Raw genomic sequence first — 25807 nt, 5'->3', positions numbered from 1 at the left:
CTAACTAAAGATTATAGCATTTCTAAATAATTACTACGAATTAAAAATCGTTAAATACATACTGTAGCACTTCATATTTGATTAGTGCTGGCTTTCTTAACTGAAGTAACATCTTTCTATTATAGCAGTTGGACGCAATCAAGGACAGCATATCCATTTATAGAGTCTCTTCGTCTTCAGCGAGTGTCTGTAGGCCTATCTGTTTTGAGTCTCTTTTGACGCTTAAGCCTTTCTCACAGGATGCTGTGAATCTTTGAGAATCTTTCTACATAAATTTCAGAGACATTGAGGTGTTTTGCCTACACTATTGAAAGAACACTCAATTTATTATTATACTGACTTGAGTTCAAGTACATAAACAGCTTATTTTTTTTAATGCTTCCGTACCAACCTAAAGATTTGTCGAATTTAATGAATTAACTCACCAAAAGTACCGATAACTAAAGATCACAGCAGTTGTGAATAATGTAAGAAAAGGTTTCTAACAAAGGAACATACAGAGCTTCTAACATGGCGCGGCTTCCCCTTTTCAAGTTCTTTTTTCAACAACCTTCCTTCCTCCGTCCTGCCAAAGAACTTCGCCTCGTCAATCCTGGCCTTCCGGTCCCACAACCAAAACAGGTTCAGACCAGGCTATAGGTTTGAACGTAATACACATGAAACAGGCATAATTATACAATGTTATTAATCACAGGCATATGACAATTCAAGTCTCGTTTTCTCCATACGAATAAACTGTGGAATATGGCTCCGTGACGGATATCTTCTGACAGATTCCAATGAAATTTTATACCAGGTTGGGTCAAGTTGTCTCCATTTCGCTTGCAGTTTGCCAGCTCCAGAAGCTCGGTTCTCCCCACTCCAGCACGTGGTTGGTTGAAAATGTTAACCAGCGGACAGAATCTCCGCGCCTACACGTCGAAAAATGTCCGTCTATCCATGCTTGGTACCGACTTCACTCTAACTAGGCGCAGTATAGCTTCCTAACAGCCATTTTCCTCCTACATGCAATAATCCATTTTTAATGAACCCTGTGTGTTACTCATAATAATATGTGGCATATGGCGATATGTTACAGTATAGGAAACATAAAGGAGCAAGAAATGACCACCGTCTACTGTCGTCCTTCGTTAACTGTTAACATTTTCATATTTACACACATGGTTCAAAGTCTTGTTCGCCAATGTAGACATTTCGAACCCTGTGCTATACCTTACATTGGCTACAATGTTGACCTTGTTTAGCCAATATCTTCAAAGCAAATCGTATTGTGGTACAAAAAGACGTGCCTCGTCAGACCCTAGAAGTCGCTACTGGAGTTCTGACTGCAAGAGATAGACTCACCTATGTCATCTTCCAGAAGGTACACACATTTGGAGTACAGCTTGTGGTAGAGTGCAGATACGACGCCCACCACGACGTCAGCAGCGGGCAGCGCCTCGCTAGGACAGGCTACTATAAGGACGACCAGGAGCATCGACCAGGACGGTCCCATCCTTCTGGAAGAAGAAAACGTTACTTGTTCATTCTTAAATTCCAGTCATCAGTCACACCACTTATACGCATCAGAGAAACATCTTCCACAAAGATTTGTGGACTTCTTCAATACCTTCTGAGGACCATCAACGAAATAAGCAAGAAGTTTTAAAGTTCCTGATAATCAGTAAGCAGAACATCACCAATGCTGTAATCACATTAGACGGAAAAGCCATGAACGAGTGTCACAATTCATGTACCTGGGATGCTGGTTAACACAGGAATGGGGTCTGGATATAGGAAAAGAAAACAAGAATCAGCATTGCTAGGAGCATGTTTCCGAAATTAAAACATCTCGTTTGCAACCATGATGTCCGATTGGAACAATCTTTCACTTGTTGTGAAGTATCATGTTTTAACGGTGGTGCCTTGCGGTGTCAAAGGATGCACACTAAAAGCTTCGTCAATGAATATACTGCGGGCTTTTGGAATGTTAATGTATCGCAGAATATTCAAGATGCTATGGACCGACCGCGTTACAAACCGGGAAATCATCTGAAGCCTTAACACACGCAGAATGCAGGAAAGAAGCATATTTCGGTCACATCTTCCGAAATGATAAATACAGCCTCATACAACTGATATCTTGATAAAACGTTAACGTATCAGTACACCATACTTACTTTACTCTTTAAAGCCTAGGGTGCCCCTAGTGTCTTAATCCAAACTACATACATATATACGCATCATACTGTTCCCGTTTCTACTTTCAATAAGGGCTCAATACATAGTCTACATACATACATACATACATACATACATACATACATACATACATACATACATACATACATACATACATACATACATACATACATACATACATACATACATACATACATACATACATACATACATACATACATACATACATACATACATACATACATACATACATACATACATACATACATACATACATACATACATACATACATACATACATACATACACTGGTTTTTATGTGTTCCAGCATTCAGTCCGTACATTCCAGTGAATTAAGGAATTTCACAATTTTCTATTTGCAGCTAGCTCAATTCCTTGTTCAATTCCACAACTCTAGTCATAAAACCATTCAAAACTGAGTATAACCATCACTACATCAGACTCCCTCTACTCATCTTACCTTCGCAGCAGACTCTATTATTCTCCTAAGAAACCTATTCTCTTCCATTCGCCTCACAGTGCCGCGCCACCGAAGCTGGTTTATAAGCATAGTTCCTTCCTAACATTGCCTTTATCTCCTCAGTGCGAGTATCCGCCTACCATTGCCCTATCTCTTTGTATCAATAATCTTTCTCTCTGCTTTAATGTCTGTTATTTCCAACGTGTGAATAAGTTATCTTGAATCACCCACAGTTTACAACTGTACAGCAAAGTCGGTCTGACACTAAACCTGTGTAAAAATATTGTGTTCACTTCTGGTGTACAAAATGCCGTCGATCACACCTGCACACCTTGCTGCACCTTCACTTAGAGTACTGTACCACCATCCTGGAAGAATACACTTTCTAGGTGTTTAAAATGATGCACGTGTTCCATTTTTGTATTCCCAATCTGACAGTCAAACCCATTTTGATGTCCTTCCCACTGCCTGTTTTAAATTTTACATCAACATCGTAATCAGTGAATCTTATATACTCTTATTTTTTATTTTTCTACCGCCTTTTCCCACACCTGTGGGGTCACGGGTAAGAACTGTGTCGCACATGCGGATCTGGCCCTGTTTTACGGCCGGATGGCCTTCCTGGCGCCAACCCTATATGGAGGGATGTAATCATTATTGCGTGTTTCTTTGGTGGTTGGTAGTGTAGTGTGTTGTCTGAAGATGAAGAGGAAAGTGTTGGGACAAACACAAACACCCAGTGTAAAATCCCCGACCCGGCCGGGAATCGAACCCGGGACCCTTTGAACCGAAGGCCTCAACGCTGACCATTCAGCCAATGAGTCGCTGAATCTTATAAAATAATATGATATACGATATTTCGTCTACAAATGTGTTCATTAATCAATCGAACACAAAATACTGTACAACAGATTGAAAGAAAGTCGGCCCGACAAAAATGGCATTCATACTAACAGAATAAATTCCATGAATAGTCATAAATTGTCTGCCTTGTGTTCTCATGGTTAACTTCATGCCTTCATGAATTTTTGTGATCTTTCCAGAAGTTGCACATTATGACAGTCGACCCGAATGTTTGTTATCTTTCACCAATTCCCGGCCTTCTTTGAGTGCTTAAACCACTCGGATGTTCTGTCCACGCTTAGAGCTTTGTCACCAAAAATCTCTTTTACCATTCTACAGGTTTTGCCTACAGTTTTATTGAGCCTGAAGCAAAAGTAAATGTAGAAATTGTTGCTTCTTAAAATCGGCCATTTCGAAATTCGTAGAAGCACAAGAACGCGGCACCGACTTTTGGAAACATGCGCAGTTACGAGGACGCCAGTTGGCAGACTGATAGTTGAAACATGTATCAAAAGAAAGTTAACATCAGAACTTGGTTCCGTGACTTATTCACGCGAGATATAAAAAATATTGGAAATTCTGCGTAGTATTTTGTACAGTGAGAACATTTGAATTAAGAACCAGCCACACCGTTCTTTTCCGATCTGAAACAGAACAGCTGTCTGCTGAGTTCTATGCACCGGAGGTGCGCTGCACATCTGCTCTGCTTTGGATTCAAGCTTGTTTTCGAATGAGTGCCTTTCGGAAGACGCGTTTGAGAGTTAGTTTTCTTTTTTTTTTTTTTTTGGATATTTTTTGAGCTGGACATTGAAATCTCCCACCGAGATGATTGTATGACTTTCCAAAATTTTAGCTAGAATGTCTTCCAAGTCTTCCCAAAATGTATCGGTCTCCTCTGGTCTTTATCGTTCGCAAGGTTAATCCATAAATTTACGTTCACGATTGTGTAAACTTTATTTGTGATTCGGAAGTAGTGGCGTGGTGATTCAATCTGGAACCTTCCCGCTGATAATGAATCCTGTGGGAAGATGTGGAACAGATTTCATTACATGATTGTCCGTTTTACCCTTCGATACTCTATAATCTTGTGACTTAAAGGCAGTCTCATCTGTAAATCTTGTTACCTGCTTCACCGTAACCGAGATCTGATGCTGAGACATACTGTCATGGAGGTGTTTCAGTCTACCGACAATCAGAAGACAATTCATGTTGAAGGTTGCAAAGAAGTTCGGGCTTCTGCATCTACGAGTCTTCGATATCTGCAAGCATGTCGGTGCAGGCTGCTCAGAATACAAAGGCCTGCATGCGTCTCTCAGGGCGATGAAGGACTGGTTACCACCTGAGGTAGTAGCTTCTCCATGCTTTTGACAGTTGATAAACTGTAGATGGGGCGATGCTGCGTACCAATCAAGTTCCTACAAAGATTGCGAGCTATGGAAAGAGCTTGACGCTCGGCATATTCTGAAATTTCCTCGATACCTTATGCTTCCGTTGTAGCTAAAACTACGTTTGGTCCTACTTGTAATTAAAGTATTGTTCAATATTAGTTCAAAATATTTACCCTCCAATAAGTTGTATTGTTGAGAGTTTCACTGATGGTTACCCAAGTGCCATGTCATTCCTATTTGCCTGTGTCCTTCCACACCACTCTACTACACATGCATGCATACATACATACATACATACATACATACATACATACATACATACATACATACATACATACATACATCTTTATTATAGACCATTATGCCTTTCAGTGTTCAGTCTGCAAACCTCTATGAACGTACTAAACACCGCCACAATCCTCTATTTGTAACTAGTTCCGTGGCCTCGTTTAGTTTCATACATCTAATCGTTAAATCGTTAGAAACTGAGTCTCACCATCATCGTCCTGGTGTCCGACTCGTTGGCTGAATGGTCAGCGTACTGGCCTTCGGTTCAGAGGGTCCCGGGTTCGATTCCCGGCCGGGTCGGGGATTTTAACCTTAATTTGTTAATTCCAATGGCCCGGGGGCTGGGTGTTCGTGCTGTCCCAAACATCCCTGCAACTCACACACCACACATAACACTATCCTCCACCACAATAACACGCAGTTACCTACACATGGCAGATGCCGCCCACCCTCATAGGAGGGTCTGCCTTACAAGGGCTGCACTCGGCTAGAAATAGCCACACGAAATTATTATCGTCCTGGTCTCGCTCTACTTCTCTAATCCTCCATAACAGAGTCCATTATACTCCTGGGTAACCTATCCTCCTCCATTCGCCTTACATAATTCACCACCGAAGCCGGTTTATGGATTCAGCTTCATCAATCGAGTTCATTCCTAACTTAGCATTTATCTCCTCGCTCCGAGTATCCCCCTGTGGGTGGGGGCGGTAGAATAACACCCACGGTATCCCCTGCCTGTCGTAAGAGGCGACTAAAAGGGGCCCCAGGTGCTCTGAACTTTGGAGCGTGGGTTGGCAACCACGGGGCCCTTAGCTGAGTCCTGGCATTGCTTCCACTTACTTGTGCCAGGCTCCTCACTTTCATCTATCCTATCCGACCTCCCTTGGTCAACTCTTGTTCGTTTCCGACCCCGACGCTATTAGGTTTGCGAGGGCTAGGGAGTCTTTCGTTTTCACGCCCTTCGTGGCCCTTGTCTTCCTTTGGCCGATACCTTCGTTTTTCGAAGTTTCGGACCCCTTCCATTTTTCTTTCTGATTAGTGTTATATAGAGGATGGTTGCCAAGTTGTACTTCCTCTTAAAACAATAATCACCACCACCACCACCATCACTCCGAGTATCCTCCTGCTATTGTTCCTACCGGTTTCTACTAGCAATCAATCACACTAGTTTCATGTCTGTTACTTATAACTAGAGACGGGAATTTGCCTATTTGCCTATTTTATTCCTGTGTTCAGAAACGTAGGCTTTTGAGATATAAATCCATTTTAGGGTCTTTTTAGCTATATTTCGTTGGTTTCATTTTGCCTATAAATGCCTATTTTAGGGGTTTCTGCCTATCTGAGGTATAATTGCCTATTTTATGCCTTTTGACTGAATTTGTTTTTAAAAAGCAATTTTCTTCCAGTGCATTATACTGTAGCTAGTGTGCTCGACAGAAATATATTCTCTTTTCTCAATACCTGTTTACCCCACGAACAAAAATGGGAATTCTCAGAAGTCACCACAAACAGTTCTAGGGAAATTTCCATCAGGAAAAACAAGAAACAATTTGATCTCGAAAACTTCAACCCTTCCAACCCCCTAAGACAGGGCCTCTCAAACGCCCAAAATCTCACGCGTGCAGAGCGAGGCGCAAGAGCTCCGTGCACTGTGCATCGGTGCCGCTCGGTGCCGCTCGGTATGGCTCGGATCAACGCTTCGTCTCTGGGCTACTCGGCTATGCTCGGCTCTACTCGGCTATACTCGGCTCAACTCAGCCCGGATTTGGAGCGCTACGGCGCAAGTGGGGGAGAGGGAGACAGGGGGAGCGAGCGAGACAGGCGTGAGGAAAGAGAGAGTTAGCGCTATTGCTCCAAATCGAGGAGTGGGGGGTCTGCACTCTGGTCAACCAAGCCAAGTCGTCTTTTGCACCGTGCACAGTGCATGCACCACGCGCATGCACCCTGAGAGGCCCTGCCCTAAGACATATGCGAGAACCAGTTAGCGTCGAATTACTGTATGTTGCACAACCCATATGCCCTGTACATCCCTTTCGATGAGAACTGCTGTATGCGTACGCTTTATGTTCAGAACGTGTTGTGATTTATTGTGAAGAAGAACAAGAAGAAGTGTGTTTGCGGCAATGCCCAAAGAAAAATCGTCGACGTCCTACTGGTTGAAGCCGTGGATCACAGGGGATCCCAATTTCACTACGGATGCAAGGGTAGTCTGTCAAGCTTGCTGTAAGGAGGCAAGTTCGTTTGTTCCTTTTATCTTTTTTGTTATTGAGAACTGCGATCGCATTTCATTCTAGCATTTATAGGCCTATTAATGTGTATATTGTGGCAAGTTGTTCTGTTGGAATGCTGTATTAGTCGGGAACTTTAAGAAATTTATATTGCTAAAATGTAAATAATCATTAAAATACTGAACGAGGAGTTAGAAGGCCGGTAGTTTCTTCTTACAGAATGGATGACAATTAAATTGGTATATTGAACTGTGGTTCATTTCCTGTGAAAATAGAGATTCACAACTGAAATGCAATTTTGAAACTCCGTTTACAAAATCGTTAATTCTATTACACACCAAGCCTTCGCGAAACGCAGGTTGCAGATCCAATGTACGATGCCACAGCATGTTTTACAAGATTGCCAAGACTGTCTTTACAAGACCAGGCTAGCGAAAAGACCGTTTGTCTGGATTGGTGAGGTCCGGTTAGTAACCGTTGTGCTTTGGAGAGGGGGGGGGGAAGAGGGGAAGGCAAAGAGAGTCTGAGGGGCGTAAGCTCCCAGGTTAGCGCAGCGAAGTCGCCAATAAGCCCCTAGCATCCCTTCTAGAGTCTTGCTAAATTGTGACATAAATAAGGTTATGGGCGCATGCCACGACAATTTCAAATTACGCGGTTTTTAATTTTCAGCCGGGCTGTGAGTGGCTCAGATGGTTGAGGTACTGGCCTTCTGACCCCAACTTGGCAGATTCGATCCTGGCTCAATCTGGTGGTATTTGAAGATGTTCAAATACGTCAGCCTCGTGTCGGTAGATTGACTAGCACGTAAAAACCTCCTGCGGGACTAAATTCCGGCACCTTGCCATCTCCGAAAACCGTAAAAGTAGTTAGTGGGACGTAAAGCAAGTAACATTATTTATATAATTTTCAACGAGGGTGGCGGCCTTGTGGGTACACATGATGCAGGATCTAGTGCCGGCAACAGAAATTAGTCTTAATGGCAGCTGACCTGGCTGAAAAAAGCCGGCAAATAGCAACGAATAAAATGTTCACAAATCTGAGATTTATAGTGCCTCCGTTTTCATTCTTCTATATAAGTAAGAATATTGCTAGGGGCAGCTTGGTGGATCCTTGACAAGCATAAAGGACGGATCTCTCCTCTACGCTACTCCGGTATAGTTTCACGTCTTTTTAATTCTATTTTTCACCCCGTGAACTCGACACGATACTGCCAGATTATAACTGAAAATCCTTGAGGACATATTTCCATGTAAATTACGAATTACCTTTTTCCTACTTTAAAGTTTTGTACTTCTAGAAACATCTCTATTAGTCTTTTTTTATGAAACATGTGCATGATATATACTAAGCAATATTGCCAATTAGGCCAACTGTTGAAATTTTTAGATATAGGGACAATGTAATTTATGACAATTTTATTACTTTTCAGATCAAACGTGAGAAAAATAACACATAGATCAACTTAGAAATACTGCGATGCATCTAATACGAGTACAGAAATCTATATCAACGCAGCCTTTCTACCAGTCCACTTTGGGCAGCGACCAACAACCATTTTCTTCAGACCTATGCACTGTAATGTTCGGAGCTAATATGCCCCTGTATAAACCGGAGCATCTTCAAATTTCAACAAGTTGCCGGGAGCAATCACCAGGTTGGAGAAGAGTGGCATGTCCCTGGTGGGGTCATTTAGGAATGTGGAAGAAGTCTGAGAAAGTTCTGACCGAACCTCTGAGAAGGCAGCTGCTGTCAGCGAAATAAAACCAGATGAAGTGACTTCATTGAAGTTTTGTCCAATCACTTTATGTGATGTTCTCTCAGTACAAAAACATTATGCATGACAGAACAAGATTGTTACCGGGAAACATTGAAATGTTGCTTGTAAATTTATTTTATAGTAATTGTGTTATTAAATTATAAGTAATTTTTTCATGCCTATTTTTTTGCTTATTTTACACGTTAGTGCTTATTTAAATGCCTATTTTGGCTCATTTAAGAGCCTATATGCCTACCTATTTTAACTGTTTTTAGTGCCTATAATTCTCGTCTCTACTTATAACTTACGAATAATATATCCTGAGTCCACCTAGCTTTCGCTCCCGTAAAGCAAAGTTTGTCTGAAAACAGACCGATATAAAGATAATTTGGTCCGGGAGCTGACTTCCTTCTTACAGAATACTGTTGATCGCTCACTGCACATAGATTCAATCTCACTTACTATACTACCATCGTGGGAGAACACACATCCTAAACACTTGAAATTATTGACCTGTTCCAGCATTGTATCCCTAATCTGGCATTCAGTTCTCAGGCATTTCTTACCTACCGACATCAATCGAGGTTTTGAAAGACTAGTTATCATACCATACTCATTGCACCTATTTTCAAGTTCTATTAGACTGCAGGATTTCGGCACAATCTGCCATAACAAGTCTTCAGCATAGGCCAGACTCTTACTACATTTGAAGTTAACTAAATCCCTCCCTGTCATCTTATACCTTTCAGCAGATGATCCATGTAAACTATGAATAACAAAGGTGAAAGTTTAAAGCCTTGTCTAACCCTTGTAGGTACATGGAACCAAGAACTCCTTCTGCCATCAATTCTTACTGCAGCCAAATTGTCAACATAAATGCCTTTGATACTACACGTCCATCTTTATTCGCCACTTTCTACAACTGTTTACCAAACCCCCTCGTTTTCCCAAGCGGCAGTAAACATCCGCACAATTTACAAAAATGTTTTTATATTGGTACAGGGCGATTTTGAACGTTATTTCTTCGTAATTCTAGACAGCAGTAGATATCATACTGACTACAAGCATTGCAATACACGATAAGCATTTCACATAAATCATTCCAGCGCTATTCCTAGTAAAGACCACCATGTCATTCTTTCTATATCTATCGTATATCAGTTGTAACTAAGGAATGTGAGGTTTGGTGCTTTATTTGGATCACTTCTTCCTCATAATTTATCCTTCGGTACGGTCGATCTCCCCATACTCTATAGCGGAACTCACCTCACTCTGATGGTTAGCGTGCTGGCCTTTGGCCACCGGAGTCCCGGGTTATTCCCGGCGAGTCGGGAATTTTAACCATCATTGGTTATGTTCCGAGGTATCTGTGGAACAGCAGAGGTGAAAGAAGGTGCGGGGGTGAACAGGTCTCAGGCTACGAAATTAAAGTTAATTTAAAATTTAACAAGGTTATATTTTCTTAGCAAAATCAAGAAATAACAATAAAGGCAGGTACGGAGTAGCAAGATAACAAATTACAATTACAGTATTTACAGGATTTGGGCTTCGAGCCCCGAACTCACAATTCTTGGGTGATTAGCCCAACTTTACTCCAAAATAAGTTTTAACAGAGGGGCAGAAAACCCCATTCATGCCCAGGAGCACTTGCTCCAAATTACACAGAAAAGCCTCCTCGAGGCATACAACACTCAATTTTCAAGAAAGAGCCAGTTGCTCTTAAACCTTAAGCCTATCAAAGGCCACACCAAACTCCACCTTCAAGTTGTCCTCCAAGGACATGAAAACAGGGGTAAAAATACCCAACCTACTGAGGCCTATCAAGCAGAGAAACAGAAATATTACATGGCCTCGACAATACCAATTTGAAAGGAGGCGAAGCTGCACTCCTAATACATTTTGTTTAAAACCTATTTGGCACTAGGCCGTTGATGCAAGGGCTAATCCCATACTAAAGAGGTGACTTATATGAGAAGACAATTTACATTACGCTAGACTGGAAGAAACGGTTGAGAAAATAAGTTCACCTCAAAGCAATATGAGTGGGAACTCGAGAGGGTTAAGCACTCTCTATCCCAATATGTAGCTTTAAAAGAAAATAGATGCTAGGAGTCTTTACATTTTAGGGAAAGTTACATGGTGGAAACGCTTCGGACCCGCCCCGAGAGTTAAACTGCTGAGCTAGCAAGAAAAGAAGTTACTAAACGGCCATTACCTTGACGTTGAACTGCTGCCCGAAGAAAGAGGCGCTTCCCGCCCCCTGCTACGTATTTTACACTTTGAAAGTTGGTACTGAAGTGGCGCAGAGACCCGAAAATCAGCAGTTTATATACTCTCGTGGAAAGTTCGAGGCGTTTGCGGAAATGAGAACACCCGCCCACAAAAACTTTATTGGCTAGGGTTAAGCAAGATATTCAAGTTGGAGAAGATACATCTGATTGGTCAGAAATTAATTAAAGAAATTCGGGATTGGCTAAATTCAAAACAAGGGGAAAGAAAGGGTTATACAGCCAACTTAAACAATTACAGAAAGAAATTTAACAAGAAACAAACTTTTGAAATAAAAATTCCTCCAAAAAAACAGTTCTTTCACTTCGCACTAGGGTGCACCATTGTAGTTCTTCAGTAGTGTCCTCTAGAAGAGAATGTTCACACTTCTTACTACAGGCAAAACAAAAATACATCGAAAACGACCCAGTTCAGAAACTTCAAAATTTCCAAGTAGTGACATCTTCTGAGAAACTTGAAAATTAATACAGTAGATAAAGTTCCGACTTCCTCCAGCAGAGGAGTTCCAACTGGCGCAAAGTTTGAATTAGCGGCGTGGAGGTGTACCGCCCGGTACAGGTTAATTTCGCTGACAAGGGGGCTGGGTGTATGTGTCGCCTTCATCATCATTTCATCCTCACCACGACGCGCAGGTCACCTACGGGAGTCAAATCAAAAGACCTGCATCTGGCGAGCCGAACTTGTCCTCGGACACTCCCGGCACTAAAAGCCATACGCCATTTGAATCGGTTATTTGAGAAAGCACACATGTCCACTACTACTAGTTTTGAGAAAAGTGGAAAAAACTGCCTACAGCTTCTAATGTTTGGAATTTGTGTCTAAGTTTTACACCGATTTTTTATCACATCTTTTTTAATAATTCTGGTCATTTTTGACAAAAAAAAGTTTTCAAACAAGAGTGATATGGAGACTGAAAATCACTGGACATGTGTGGTTTCTCAAATAAAAGAACTCTTGCTTGCAGAAACATAACAAAATGAGGTTATTTAATGCTTACAAGCACTTAAGCACACTACATATCACACCTTTATTATATAATAAAGTTACATATTAAAATTTCCTTTCATACAACAACTTTACATTCAAAAATTCAGAACATTTTCTAACATTGTCCGTCTTAACAATATCACTTATTATAGTTACTTATGGATATCTTCCCTGTTAACAACAACGCCAAGAGGATGTCTTGTCATGCGTTTTAGTCAAAGTCCTCAGATGCGTCCTGCCTATTAACAGCAGACCAGGAGAAAATCGTGACGTAGAAGCTGTTGATTTCATCCTCAATGGGTACATATCTATGTAACTTCTTCACATCTTCGATTTTTTGCTCATTGATTGGGAGACGGCCTTCTGGGTATGCTTTCACAGTGGGTAATGATGGCACTGAAGATGTTGCGGACAGCCGAAATGTATGACTTACAACACTGTCAATGTAGGGCCTTGCAATTACTGATCCATTCATGTCACTGTTGAAGGTAAAATGATTAAATTTGCTTATTTGGAAAGGTACTTTGTGTTCTCTATCTAAATGCTTACCACACGATTCTACAGAAATAGTATTTTTCTTGTAGAACTGGGGCCACCATGTTTTGAACTGCAGTATGTTATCAGAGGTTTCCACCATAATGACTGTAAACTGATTGTTTTGCTCGATGTTATTATTAGTTCAACATAATCCGTCAGCAAATAAATTCAATCGGTCCTCCTCACCTACCTTTTGATGACACTGAAATCTCGATCGCAGGACATGAACGAGTGACCTCGTGTAGGGAAATAGTGGTGTATGACATTGAACCGACCTTGGCATGTCATTGTTAGCCACATTCGTAGGACGGTGTGGTTTTTATTTTATGCACCACAAGCATCGGAAAACACATGTAATTCCCTCACGTCATGTGGAACACTTTCAATGTATTGCATAATAATAAAGTTAATATTTTAGGTTATGTTGTGTATACTTACTTGCATGCTTCCCCACGATGTCTTTCTTGCACTATGTCCTTCCTCCAGTTTTCATATTGTAAGCCCTTAATGCGAGCTCTCTTTATAATCTCACATTTGTACTCTACTTGTTTACGTCCCTTTTCCCTTCCCTTAAGGTCCATATCAACATTCGATTCTTCCATGATGAACTACAACAACAGCGACAATTATAGAGACCAGTGTCATTGGTTCATATGGTTGTCACCAGAAATGTTTAACTGAGAAACAACTCATGTCCTGGACATGTGCGCTTACTCAAATAAACACGATTTTCAAGGCCCCAGTAAAACCCTTGAAATTAGGCGGACATGTATGATTTCTCTATGAGAGATGCGAATACATATAATGTTCACAAATATGCATTAAAACCATTTTGTCCAAAAATGGACATGTGTGGTTTCTCAAATAACCGATTCACTTCATTTTTTTTCATCGTATATGACACTGTTGACCCCAAATCCAAAGCATCCAAAATAAAACAAAACATGTGACTGAAGTGCATTACATACATCCGTTCATCGGTACAGTGAAATATTAATATTCTTTCTGATTGACAACTGGGGACACTATTTGTAATATTAGGCCTATATTGACTGCTGTCACACGGTTCATATACAGTACTGACTTTCATGTGATTTCTATCAATACTCTATGATAATAGGCTACATTACATCGTGGAATTAGGTTCTTGCGTGTTCATGTGACACAAAAGGTCATGTTTAAACAGTATGCGGTACAGTCAGACTGCGTCACTGTTCGACTAACTATAACAACTTTCTATATAATTACTGAACTATTCATTTTTGATTACTAAAAACTTAATTATTCCTTTCGGAAACATTTTCAAGGCGGTAAAGACGTGCTCAGTTCGCCCGGAAGGACGTGGGTTCGAATCCCCGTCAGGAAGTCGTAAAATTTAAGAAACGAGATTTCCACTTCCGGAGGTGTATATGGCCCTGAGGTTCACTCAGCTTACACCAAAAATGAGTACCAGGTTAGTTCCTGGGGGCAAGGGCGGCCGGGCGTAGAGCTAACCACTCTATCCCATCACGTGCCGAGGTTAACAATGGTGGAAGCCTTTACCTTCCACTCCTCCAAGGGCCTATATGGCCTGTACAGAGGTGACTTTGCTTTTGGAAACATTTTCATGTGCTTTTTACTGAGAAGTCCGCCTCTGTGGTGTAGAGGTTAGTGAGATTAGCTGCCACCCCCCAGAGAACTGGGTAAGATTTCCGTCTCTGCCACGAAATTTGAAAAGTGGCAAGAGGGCTGGAACGGGGTCCACTCAGCCTCCGGAGGTCAAGTGCGTAGAGGTGGGGGGGGGAGGATTCCCTCGTCGAAATGGTTTTCCGTTTTCTCAATTCTCCTCCACGCAAATGCCGCGATGGTTGCTAACTTAAGACCACGGCGGCTTCCTTCCCTCTTCCTTCTCTCTCTCTTCCAATCTTCCCATCGCACCCTCGCCCACATGGTCCCTGTTCAGCATAGCAGGTGAGGCCGCCTGGGCGAGGTATTGGTCCACCTTCCCAATTATATACCCCGATTCAAAGTCTCACGTTCTACGACACTGCCCTCGAGTAGGTAATTAGTTAGGATTCCTCACTGAGTACGAGGGAAGAAGCGACCCTGGACGGTAAAGAAGAAAGAAAGAAAGTGTGAGAATTTATCATCCATAAAGTTGTGAAAGAGACCTTAGGAAATCCTTAACACTTTTTCCTTGTCAGGAACATTGTAGTTCAGTTGATGCCAATATCCTCACGTAACTCAAATATGTATTATGTTCAAACAGTATTCTGTATATATGTCTCCGGAAGTAACACAGTAAATTCAAACAAAAGTGATATATCAGAGTGAGGTGAGTTCCGCTATAGAGTATGGGGAGATCGACCGTACCGAAGGATAAATTATGAGGAAGAAGTGATCCAAATAAAGCACCAAAACTCACATTCCTTAGTTACAACTTCCAATTTCCAAATCATTTATAAAACATGTATGTTGTTAAGTTAATCTGCCCCGTTCGGCGCTTTGGCTAAATATTCAGCGTACTGGCCTTCGGGTCAGAGAGACCAAGTGACGATTCCCGGCTGGGCCGGGGATTTTAATCACATATTTTAATTTCTGTACCTCAGGGACTGGGTATTTGTGTTCGTCTTAATAAACATCACAAGTCACCATAGAAACACGCAATAGTGAGTACATCTCTTCACATAGGGTTGGCGTTAGGAAATGCATCCGACCGTAAAATTAGCCTAAGTCCATTCGAAATGCCTACTCCAGAAAACAGCAAAACGACCAGAAAGTAGAAGAGAAAGAAGTTGTTAAGTCTACCACCCGGAGGCTGGGTGGAAGCTCAAGCGATTTCTGCTTTTAATTTTTAGTACATGGCGAAAAGCACCGTTAGCATAATGCTACTTTGGTGGTTTTTGAGGAAGTTTTGTGTTTTTTAAAATTTCATTGCGACGTATGTTGATTGTTCTGTTATTTCTAATGAGCGGAGTCGTATTTTTCTCAGCTATAGCGAAGATGAGTACGCAGTCCTAGGGCTTGTCACACCGATGCGCTGGATGTCACCACCGTCGCTGTTCACATTCCACGCAATGTGCTTACTATCCGGTATAGTATCGGTATAATCAACAAACGAAGGCCTGATCAGAGTTATGAGTATCGTCACATTGTGTTTCGTTAATGTAAACAACGACTTCAACTTGGTTTGTGGCAGAGACACCAACATGCTATGGCTTTAGGTGGTGGTCAACGCAAACTTCTGCCTGCAGAAATATCACCTGTATACGGTAACATCAGACTTGGAAAAAATTCTTTGGATTCAATCAATACAACATCTTACTACTAACTACAAACTACTACTAACGATGATGAATACAAGCGAGAGTGTAAACGTTTAACATTCAAAGTTTTGTGCCACACAACTTGGCCTTGAGCAGCGATCCAGCCACCTCATACTCCGACTCCTTCGTGCTCAGTGAGATTTCAGGGGATACAGACGAAACCTTCGACACACACGGATTCAATCACACTACGGCCAAAGAGCCCAGTACGAGTCGTAGCTCTGGCAAAAAGAAGTGCAGTGGGCTGTACCGTGTCACGGCTGTCTTGTAAAATCAGATAACGTGCAGAACCAATGTCGCTAGACCCGTTCGACGATGGCCCATTCCTAAGTACAATTGTCTCTTGGATGTTCACGTCATTGAAGGTGTACTAGTGGAAATTGAGACGCCCAACCAACTCAAATTCCATCTTCAACCATAACTCCACTCAATTACATCAAAATATTTCACCTAATGCTTTTTCATGCAGAGCATTTCAGAACATTCCTTGGATGCTGAAAAGACCGGAAAACATGTTCTTTCAGCATGCCCCGAAGTACGAGGGAAGATGCAGTCACTTTTGTTTCCTTGCGGTAATCTGTGTTGATTAACATCTTCGACAATCTGCAGGGCCGTTTTGAACAATGCGTGAGACGTAAGGATGTACATTTTGAACACATGCCGCACTGATGCAGCTATACCAGTACAGTCTATAAGTTCGTGGACTGGCGCCTACAGCGCAGGCAACACGGCGTACACTCATGTACTATAGTTAGTAACTTCCTGGACTGGCGCTTCCAGTGTAGGCAACACAGTGTACACATATAGTATGTACGTACTACAGTCAATATGTACGTGGACTGGCGCTAACAGTTCAAGGTAGTGATGGGCACTCTGTGACGGGGTCTCGAGATTTCTCGAGATTTCTTGAGATTTCTCGAGACTAGTGCAAGCACTGATTCTCGTGAGAAATTTCGAGAGATCTCGAGAGCATTGTCCCCTTATTGGACGGTGATCGGCGAGTCGTAGGTCTGCAGATACGGAGCTGAATGTTGTTTGTGCCGAGTATGCGAATAGCCAACGACGGGCACTCTCCATTCCGTAAATACGTCTCAACAAGTGACTAGAGCATTGATTTCTTTTATTTCTACAGAGGTCTGTTTTAACGCAATATAATATAATTATAAAGGATACACGTTCCGGCATTGTATGCAGCGGTAACTACGCGAATGAGTAGGCCAAGTACAGAAACTGACGGTTGCTGTATGTGTACATTGTTATCACTCATAATTTATCAGACCTCACATTCAATATCCATTCGACCAGCGTTTGTGTTTACCGACAGTATGATGACGAAGGAAATAATTCCTTGCAATTTTATAGAGTTTTCGCGTAGAAGGTACGTACTTCGGTATATGACGGTGCAATATGGAATTGTGTCTAAATGTACAAGACAACGTTAAGATTATGTCTGTAAGGTAAGGTAAGATAAGGTAAGGTAAGGTAAGGGTGTATTCTGCTCGAAGGCAGGCCCGAACCTCCGCAGAGGTGCGCCTGAGCCGGAGTTTACGTACGGTAGGGTGGCCAGTTCCTTTCCACTCCTCCATTCCCTTACCCCCACCAACAGCGCGTGGCAAGCCACCCAAATCTTGACCACGCCCAATGTTGCTTAACTTCGGAGATCTCGCAGGATCCGGTGTTTCAACACGGCTACGGCCGAAACGCAAATAAGTCGTGGACGTGAGATTATTTTGGAGAGATGCCTCACAGCACAGCCGCTGTGTTGTTTGAACAAAAGAAATAAAATACGTCAGCAGAAATACTTCTGGAATGTGCCGGCACTAAAAAAAATGGATAATATCACTGAAGGGGAATTGTCATAGAGAATACCTCCGGTCCGGTCTACATCACAAGAAGGTCGACAACATCTTATTTACAGTTATTCACAAATTATGCCGGGTTATTCAGCTAAGATGTCCGCCTTAAGTAAATCGTGAACCGTTTAAGTTACTGACATTCTGTTTTCTCTTTCGTGATCGTATTAAGGGGCTCACAGTTGAACGTGCAGTACTTTACCAGACTTTTGACAGAATTTATCGGCTCATACGTTTCCACATGAGAACATTATCTCACGCAATCACTGATGATATGCCCGGCTCCATGGCTAAATGAATAGCATGCTGGCCTTTGATCACAGGGTTCCCGGGATCGATTCCCCGCAGGGTCCGGAAATGTAATCATAATTTGTTAATTTCGCTGGCACGGGGACTGGGTGTATGTGTTGTCTTCATCATCATTTCATCCTCATCACGACACGCAGGTCGCCTACGGGAGTCAAATCGAAAGACCTGCACCTGGCGAGCCGAACTTGTCCTCGGACACTCCCGGTGCTAAAAGCTATACGCCATTTCACTTTACTGATGATATCAAGCTTACCCACGTAGTTACTGGGACGTCGTGGAGATCGCAGCACAAGAGAATCCGTCTCAAGATTCTCGAAATCTGTGACGTCATTCTCGAGAGTCTCGTTCGAGAGCATTGCCCATCACTAGTTTAAGGATAACACTGTCTTTTGACCTGTCTTTTTGCGTATTTTTCCCGTTGTAGAGATCCGGGCGATATCAACTTGATCAGCTCAAAAGTTTCGCTAGCGGGTTTACCTAATTTTTGGCAGAGCTTGATATTTGCCCGATGCTCAAACTACGACATTCTCAAGTTCCACCATTGACATTCAGCTACCCTTCAGATCAGATACTGTAGTTGTGCTTATGCTGTACGTAAGTAACTGCTTCTTGTCGGGCCTAGAGAATAACTGTCACGACATCCTCTGGTACAAACTCTCCACTGCAGTGCACCACAGCGACACTAGTCGGCCAGTTCAGGAACTTAATGACTCTACTACGTGTATGCGTCACTCTCGTCACCTTGCATGTTATGATAACGTATTCCGATGCTCAGAGCATGTTTGTAATTTCAATACCGTATGTTTCGCCTATACTCTATTTGAAATGAAAGTAATTCACTTTCGAGCTCAAAACAAACCATTATAAAGCTAATTCGGGTAACAAATATTTGAAAGAAATAAGCTCGTTTTCATAGAGCAACCTTTTTGGAGTACTGTGCGACAGGGGAGTTCCTGTAGAAACTAAGGATAAATATAACAGCAAAATTATCAGCCATATTGTACGTCACGACAAGGAAACAACATGCGCATAAGTTACATGCTACTGAGACAGAAATGCTGAGATGTGGGCCGGTAATATCATTCTATTGTTCAATGTGAGAAACGATCATATGTCAGCACCATTGCTGACAAAATTTCCGAGAGTAGGCTGAGATGAAAAGCCCACAAGAATGATTCGGAGATTAATGGAAATAAGTCGGAGGAAGTCCTCTTCAAGCTTAGATGACCGTTACAAATAAATACGGAAAACCCCAACTAAATCCAGAAAAAGGTAGAAAAGGAATTGCCGTCTTCAAACCGGGAGAGCCGACCCTAAATGAAATGGGTCAAAGGTCAGAGCAAAGAAAAATGTTTATTATATATGTATCATGAAACCGTTCACTACATCGTAATGAGCACGTCATGTTATCCTGTTAATACAATATGCCGTTTTCCGCGACATTCTACGATAAATAGTCCCATAATCAGCATGTTTTGCCCAGGCCGGGACACGATTGGCACTCTGCCGACTGGGAGAACTGAGGTCTAGTTGCGCGTAATGATAGCAAGGGGAGCTCGTACAGCGTGTCCTTGCAAAAATGCTTTCACTCCGCTGAGAGAGAAGAAAGAACACACACTACGCCGTGAGAGTATATTCAAGATAGGAGGAGGGACTTATCACGGCGTGTCAACGCATGAAATAGTAACTCTCTGCGATTTCCTCTACAAATCCAATGATCCCTACCTCCAGTCTTCAGTTGTTATTAAGAACAATAATAAAGAAAATTCAGAGCTACGTGATGGATATTTAGGAGGAAGGAGTCATATGAATCAGTGAATTTTATACTGATTTATGGTGTCATGAGAATATGTCTTTACATAATTAACGTCTCACTAATGACGCACTCTATGCGGGTGCAGCTAATTACAAACAGATGTTGGGGTCTTGACCGTGAGACAGAAACCTAGGAATCCGCACGGCATGGCGTCTGAACCTAAAAATTATCCAGTGATGCTTAAGAGTTTGCGAACAACCCTACAATGCGATCGGGGTGAAATGTAATCAGTAAAAATAAAAATTTTAGAGCGTTCATTTGATACCTCAATCGACTTTGATAAGCAAGTATTAGCGGACCGATGTTTGGAAAGTAGGCGTGGTCTTCCACTTCCACTAGAGCCAGGCCACTTCCTCTATATAAGAAAGAGCTACCTACACAATATATTCTACATCTTGTGCGGGTATGCAGTGACTTACGTATGCAGTGTATTCATCATCTTGTGCGGTTCGCATGTACTTTGTTACCCAGTGATCTTCGAACACGGTATCAATTACTGACTTGTGCAATTACTCGCCCGAGTATACAGTATGATTAAGTGATTCATTCAATGTGAAAATTTACTGTTATGGGTGAAATGACGCAAATCTAATGAAGCGAGTGCTATTCAGTTACATTGCACTGTGCTGTAATGGGGATACGTTTATTATGTACGATTTGATTTGTACGTAACTTAATTAGTACATGGGTGGTGCCATATGAGTGCCGATAACGTCGCGGTAGCATATTCGGGAAGTGAAAATTGCTAGTCGAAATAGCGGCTTATGTGTGTGATACTGACAGAACGGTCAGCGTCTGCTAAATACCATAAACCCAGTGAGTAGTATGTCCTACGAATAGCCAGTGCCGTGAATCAGGCAAATGTAGTGTCAGTAATACACCAAGTGTTAGACTAATCAGAAGTGTTAGTGTATCCAGAGACAGTGTTCGGATGAACGTGTGATGCTCCAATATCTAGCTGATTATTATGAACTGTGATAGGCAAATGAAAGGGGAGTAGGTAACGATCCACAGGATTAACATCGTTACTAGGCTAGTACACTCGAACAAATGAGTGGGGTTAGTCACAGCAGATTAGTGTATGTCGCATAAACTAACATAGTAATAACAGAATACTTTTCCCCACGAGCGGAATCGTCGAAGCCAGGAAGGAGTCTAAGAGATTTGATGCCGTATGTCCACCTCCAGTTCATCAGAGACCGTCTAGATCATCCGACGCCAGTGGCCGATCCAAACAGTATGAACGGGCGTCCAAAGCAGACGAACCCAGGATCGTCCATCAGTGATGCCGCTATCATGACAGCCTAAGAACTATATGTGTACCTTTCTGACGACAACCGACCTCAACCTGAATCGATAAGTACATTTTCAAAATATTAAGCCTGAATTTCATATCACACCCCCATAAATGTAAACTTTTATGATAACTTTTATGCCTGCCAGTAAATTATAGGAGAGGTAATTGCCATAAGTTGTTTCAAAGGTATTGGAGTTTTCTTAGTATTATCAGATTTGACAGTGAATTTGTCTTCGATGGTTGAGTAACCATGTTTATTGTGACCCCGATGAAAGTAATGCATGAAACATTTATAAGATCCCAGAGTTGATTAAATGTGAAGCATTGTAATGAAGGGATTAGTGTTCATTAGATTATTCTCAGTCACCACCAATTTACAAATGGCTATGAGTCATCGAAAGGTCTTAAATTTATTTATTTATTTAATGCTTCATACGTAATGTAGGTGACCTCCCATCTGTAGTCTTAAGACCGTCGACCAGGCGAGTGTTATGATTCAGCTAAAATCCTGATGAATAGAGTCTTCTGAACAAATCTGCATGTGACCTGAGATACTAGTGTGAGGGACGGGAACCCATTTCGCATGTCAGTGTTTCGAAATGATTGGCCTTGTATGAAGATGGGAATCTCCTGACGATTATACCGGAGTGAGAGGAAATAGAAATGCCCCACATGAATATATTGATTTAAATTGATGTTGAGGCTGGTAGAAGCCAGGCCGTCCCAACAAGAGATAATACTTGTGCGATAATAATAATAATAATAATAATAATAATAATAATAATATGGGTTATGGGAGGAGACGTGCCGCATAAGAGCTGGAAACGAGACCAGTCAAAAGGGAGAACAGCTCAGCTGATAGCTACTTGGAAGATTTATGATCCTTTTTATGCGAGACGGGAGCGCCTTAAATGGGTTCCTTTGCCTGGCCAGAAATGGGAACCTCATGCGAGACGTTTGTTCTGTCTCACCATGATATAACATTCACAAACAAATTACAAATTACCATCGTCGTTGTCGAGTCAATGTTTACGAGATGAAGTAATTCCATTTTTCTTTCTTTATTAAATCAAATGGATGGAAGGGATTTCAGATAATGCACCCCGGATGTCTGAAGATCGTGTGTTCGATCCCACGTGACAATGAGGTCTATGGATCACAGACAGAAACTTGGAAGGATCGAACTTTCCAACTGCATTCTTGTATATACAAAATGTATTATTTTTTGTGTTCTGCCGTCTTTTTCAGATGATTGTTATTATTCCACGTCGTATGTTGTGTGTACGTATTTCTTGATAAAATTGTTGTTGTGCAGGAAGCCAACTTCGTGTGTGTAATCCGCTTTGTAATATATTAGTTAAGGGTATCCTGGAGAAACAAGCATTATGCGACAGTATAATATTTCACTAAGTTATTCAAATAGGAGTTAGATTCTAATGTGGTGATATGATTTTTACGATTCTTCGAAGTGTGCTTAATACCATGAATCCACGAAACCATGAAACCATGAATCATGATACATAAAGATAATCAGGAATAATGAATAATTACGTTTATTCCCCGCGTTTATTTAAAGTCATCATTGTGCAGTGATATAATAAGTGTTAGCAAATATTGCTAGTTCGAAGGGGGCGCCCTTTAAATAATGGTAAATGCGTATTAACGATATGATTAGAAAGTGCAATATGCAAATCAGGTAAATCAGAAACTGAAAATACATCACAGCGCTATCCAGAAAGCTAATGTACATATTTTCTGTAAACTAAGTGGCATATTTCTCATGTAGGCTATGAATTTATGTGTGATTTTCGCAGTCCATTAAAACTTTATGTTTTTAAAGTAAAGAGCACCATTCTTCTTATTTAGTAGTGAAAGTTGTATTCCTCTCATATTTTAGAGAACCCTACTTTCTAGATAAGTAATATAATGCCCATTTTATAGTGAACAGACCATTGACCAATTATGCTCTCGAGCTTATCCGTGGAAAGTGTGAAAGTAGAGGGGACGGGACTTCGATGCCGGGTTGATTTCCGAAGGTCTCATCCAACATATTCCGTTCAGACAATATTTGAGAAACTGAGATATATAATTATGCCCTGGAGCCCTGGACAGGTGCAATAAGACGAAGATTTTACAACAAACACAGTTATATAGCTCAAAAACTATATTGTAGTGAGACTTCAAAGACAACGTTAACTTAGTAGGGAGAGTGGATCAGCCATTATTTATCTGCTTACATTTGGATGTGTCATAAGCAGCTTTTCCTAACCGCTTGCCAAAATTCATATCTTACTAATCACGTTACCATCATTCAGGAAAAGATAAGGTCCAGAACTCGCAAGTAATATCGAATAATTTTCATATGGTGTGCACTCTATGGAATTTTCTGTCTGTAAAACTTTACAGTACTATGGCTTCAATGAAAAAATCAATGAAAATAAAAGCAATGGACTGACGCAATGGGGAAGTGATAAAGTAGAATTGCACAGTCCCTCTATATTGAATCTGATGGCGAAACATATCATAAAAGTCTACTGTAAACAACGTTATGCATTATCAGATGTAGAATTTTATGCTATCTAAATACGTACTGAAGCAAGAACGTTAAATAAAAGTTAAAACCATACGGACAAAGGAAGATTCCAAAGTGAGAACTCGCATTACTTTTCAAATATAGGGGTATAACATACGGACACTTCGTCCTTTTCTACATCCCCGGCTACATACAGCCAGTTCTAGAAGAGTTCAGGCAAAACACGAAATCTAAAAATATTCGTTTCATACATAATCTAGTGAAGACTAATCTGCCTTTCTGGAGATCTCTGTGAATTGAAAAACGTTCTTTATCCCTATCTATAAAATATATTACGAGACAAGCTTGCGTGTGCATCTACGTCTCACAGTCATCAAATACGTTTATAGCACTTCCCTGTCTGATCAATATCAAGTGTCTATTAAGTGAATGGATGGGTGAAAACACTCGTAAATTAATTTCATTAATGAAAGACTTGATAGAGATGTAGCGAAAGTTAATTACAGCTGATGCAAGAAACATACTTTCATGTTACGGTGTTGTAGATGTGTTTACGTATCTAGGACGTTCTGAGGTCTAATATGAAGAAGTGAGAAATTGAGATCTGAAGCGTGCACGTTCGATCACCCGATGTGGCGACATTATTGTCATCTTTAGCATTGTTTGTCAACCAGGGGAATGCGTGCCCCCAGGGGTACTTAGAGAGGACTGTGAAGAGATTTCGTGTACCCTTCGGAGATGCCTGGTACAGGTCTTTCTAGTTGACGCCGGTGAGTGACCTGCTCGTCTCTCTTTCTCACTCAATGTATGTGTGTGATGACAACGAGGTAGGGAGAGGGTGAAACTTGGAGTCTAGATAGTTTAGTCCTATCGAAGGGGTCTGCTCAAGGCTTAACGTTTCCATCCGACTGTCGAGGAGAGCTACAGGAATGATATGACGATTATTTCATGAAAATAATAAATGTCAAAGGTGACAAATAGATGCATACACATATTGTGTCACTTACGTTTCAAGTGAAACAACCTCTCTGCAAAAAAGCCGTATCAAGATTGAAATGGTTTACACACAAAAAATAATGGACCAAAATTGAATTGCAGAGGAATAGTTTGAGAAACACCTGAAAAGCTTGAGACCTAAAGGCCGACTGAGGAAATAAAACAGGACCTGGAAGGGAAAGGCGTGAAATGTTGCCAATTTTAAGAAGAATAAATCTACGTGGATGGACGGAGATGCAGAGCGCTATTAGACCGCAAGCGGGAAACTGGAGACGGTTGAATGATGATGATGATGAGGAGGAGGAGAAGGAGGATAACTTACGAGAGGCAAGGTGATTAAAATCGTAGACTCAATAACTATGCTAGTTTCGAATGTAGGGGCGTAAGACCGGCGTCTCGATAAGGAAAATAAAAGAATGTCATTCAGGATGAAACCTTAATGGTATGCAGACATTTACCAGCCTGATAATTTAGTCAAACTGTATTCTCGCGTGGTGAATGCGTTCTGAAATGTATTCGTCAGCCGGTGTGTACATTGTGAAAATTACGTGTCATGCTTCGTTCTTTGTTAGTTTTCCTCTTGAGTTATTTATCGCTTAATTGTTAGTGTTGGATTAATTAGATTGTTTTCTTAGGTGGTGAACTTTAAGTTTGTATAATATGTAGCTGTTTTTCAGCTGGTTCCAAAAATAAAAGTTATTATATATAATTCCTCGATAA

General features: G+C 41.3%; 1 protein-coding gene across 1 annotated transcript in view; it reads right to left on the bottom strand.

Moving 5' to 3' along the window:
- Window positions 1-25807, bottom strand: part of LOC136874802 (probable glutamate receptor) — a 152945-nt gene that overhangs the window by 113526 nt on the left and 13612 nt on the right. Inside the window, exon 2 of the mRNA XM_067148474.2 lies at window positions 1345-1499. Coding sequence (XP_067004575.2) covers window positions 1345-1495 — 151 coding nt within the window. The 5' untranslated portion in view covers window positions 1496-1499. The remainder of the gene's footprint in view (window positions 1-1344; window positions 1500-25807) is intronic.

The sequence above is a fragment of the Anabrus simplex genome, chromosome 5, assembly GCF_040414725.1.
Source record: "Anabrus simplex isolate iqAnaSimp1 chromosome 5, ASM4041472v1, whole genome shotgun sequence".
NCBI classification, from domain to species: domain Eukaryota; kingdom Metazoa; phylum Arthropoda; class Insecta; order Orthoptera; family Tettigoniidae; genus Anabrus; species Anabrus simplex.
Note: the sequence above shows the minus strand (reverse complement) of the source record. Positions and strands in the feature narration are given on the sequence as shown.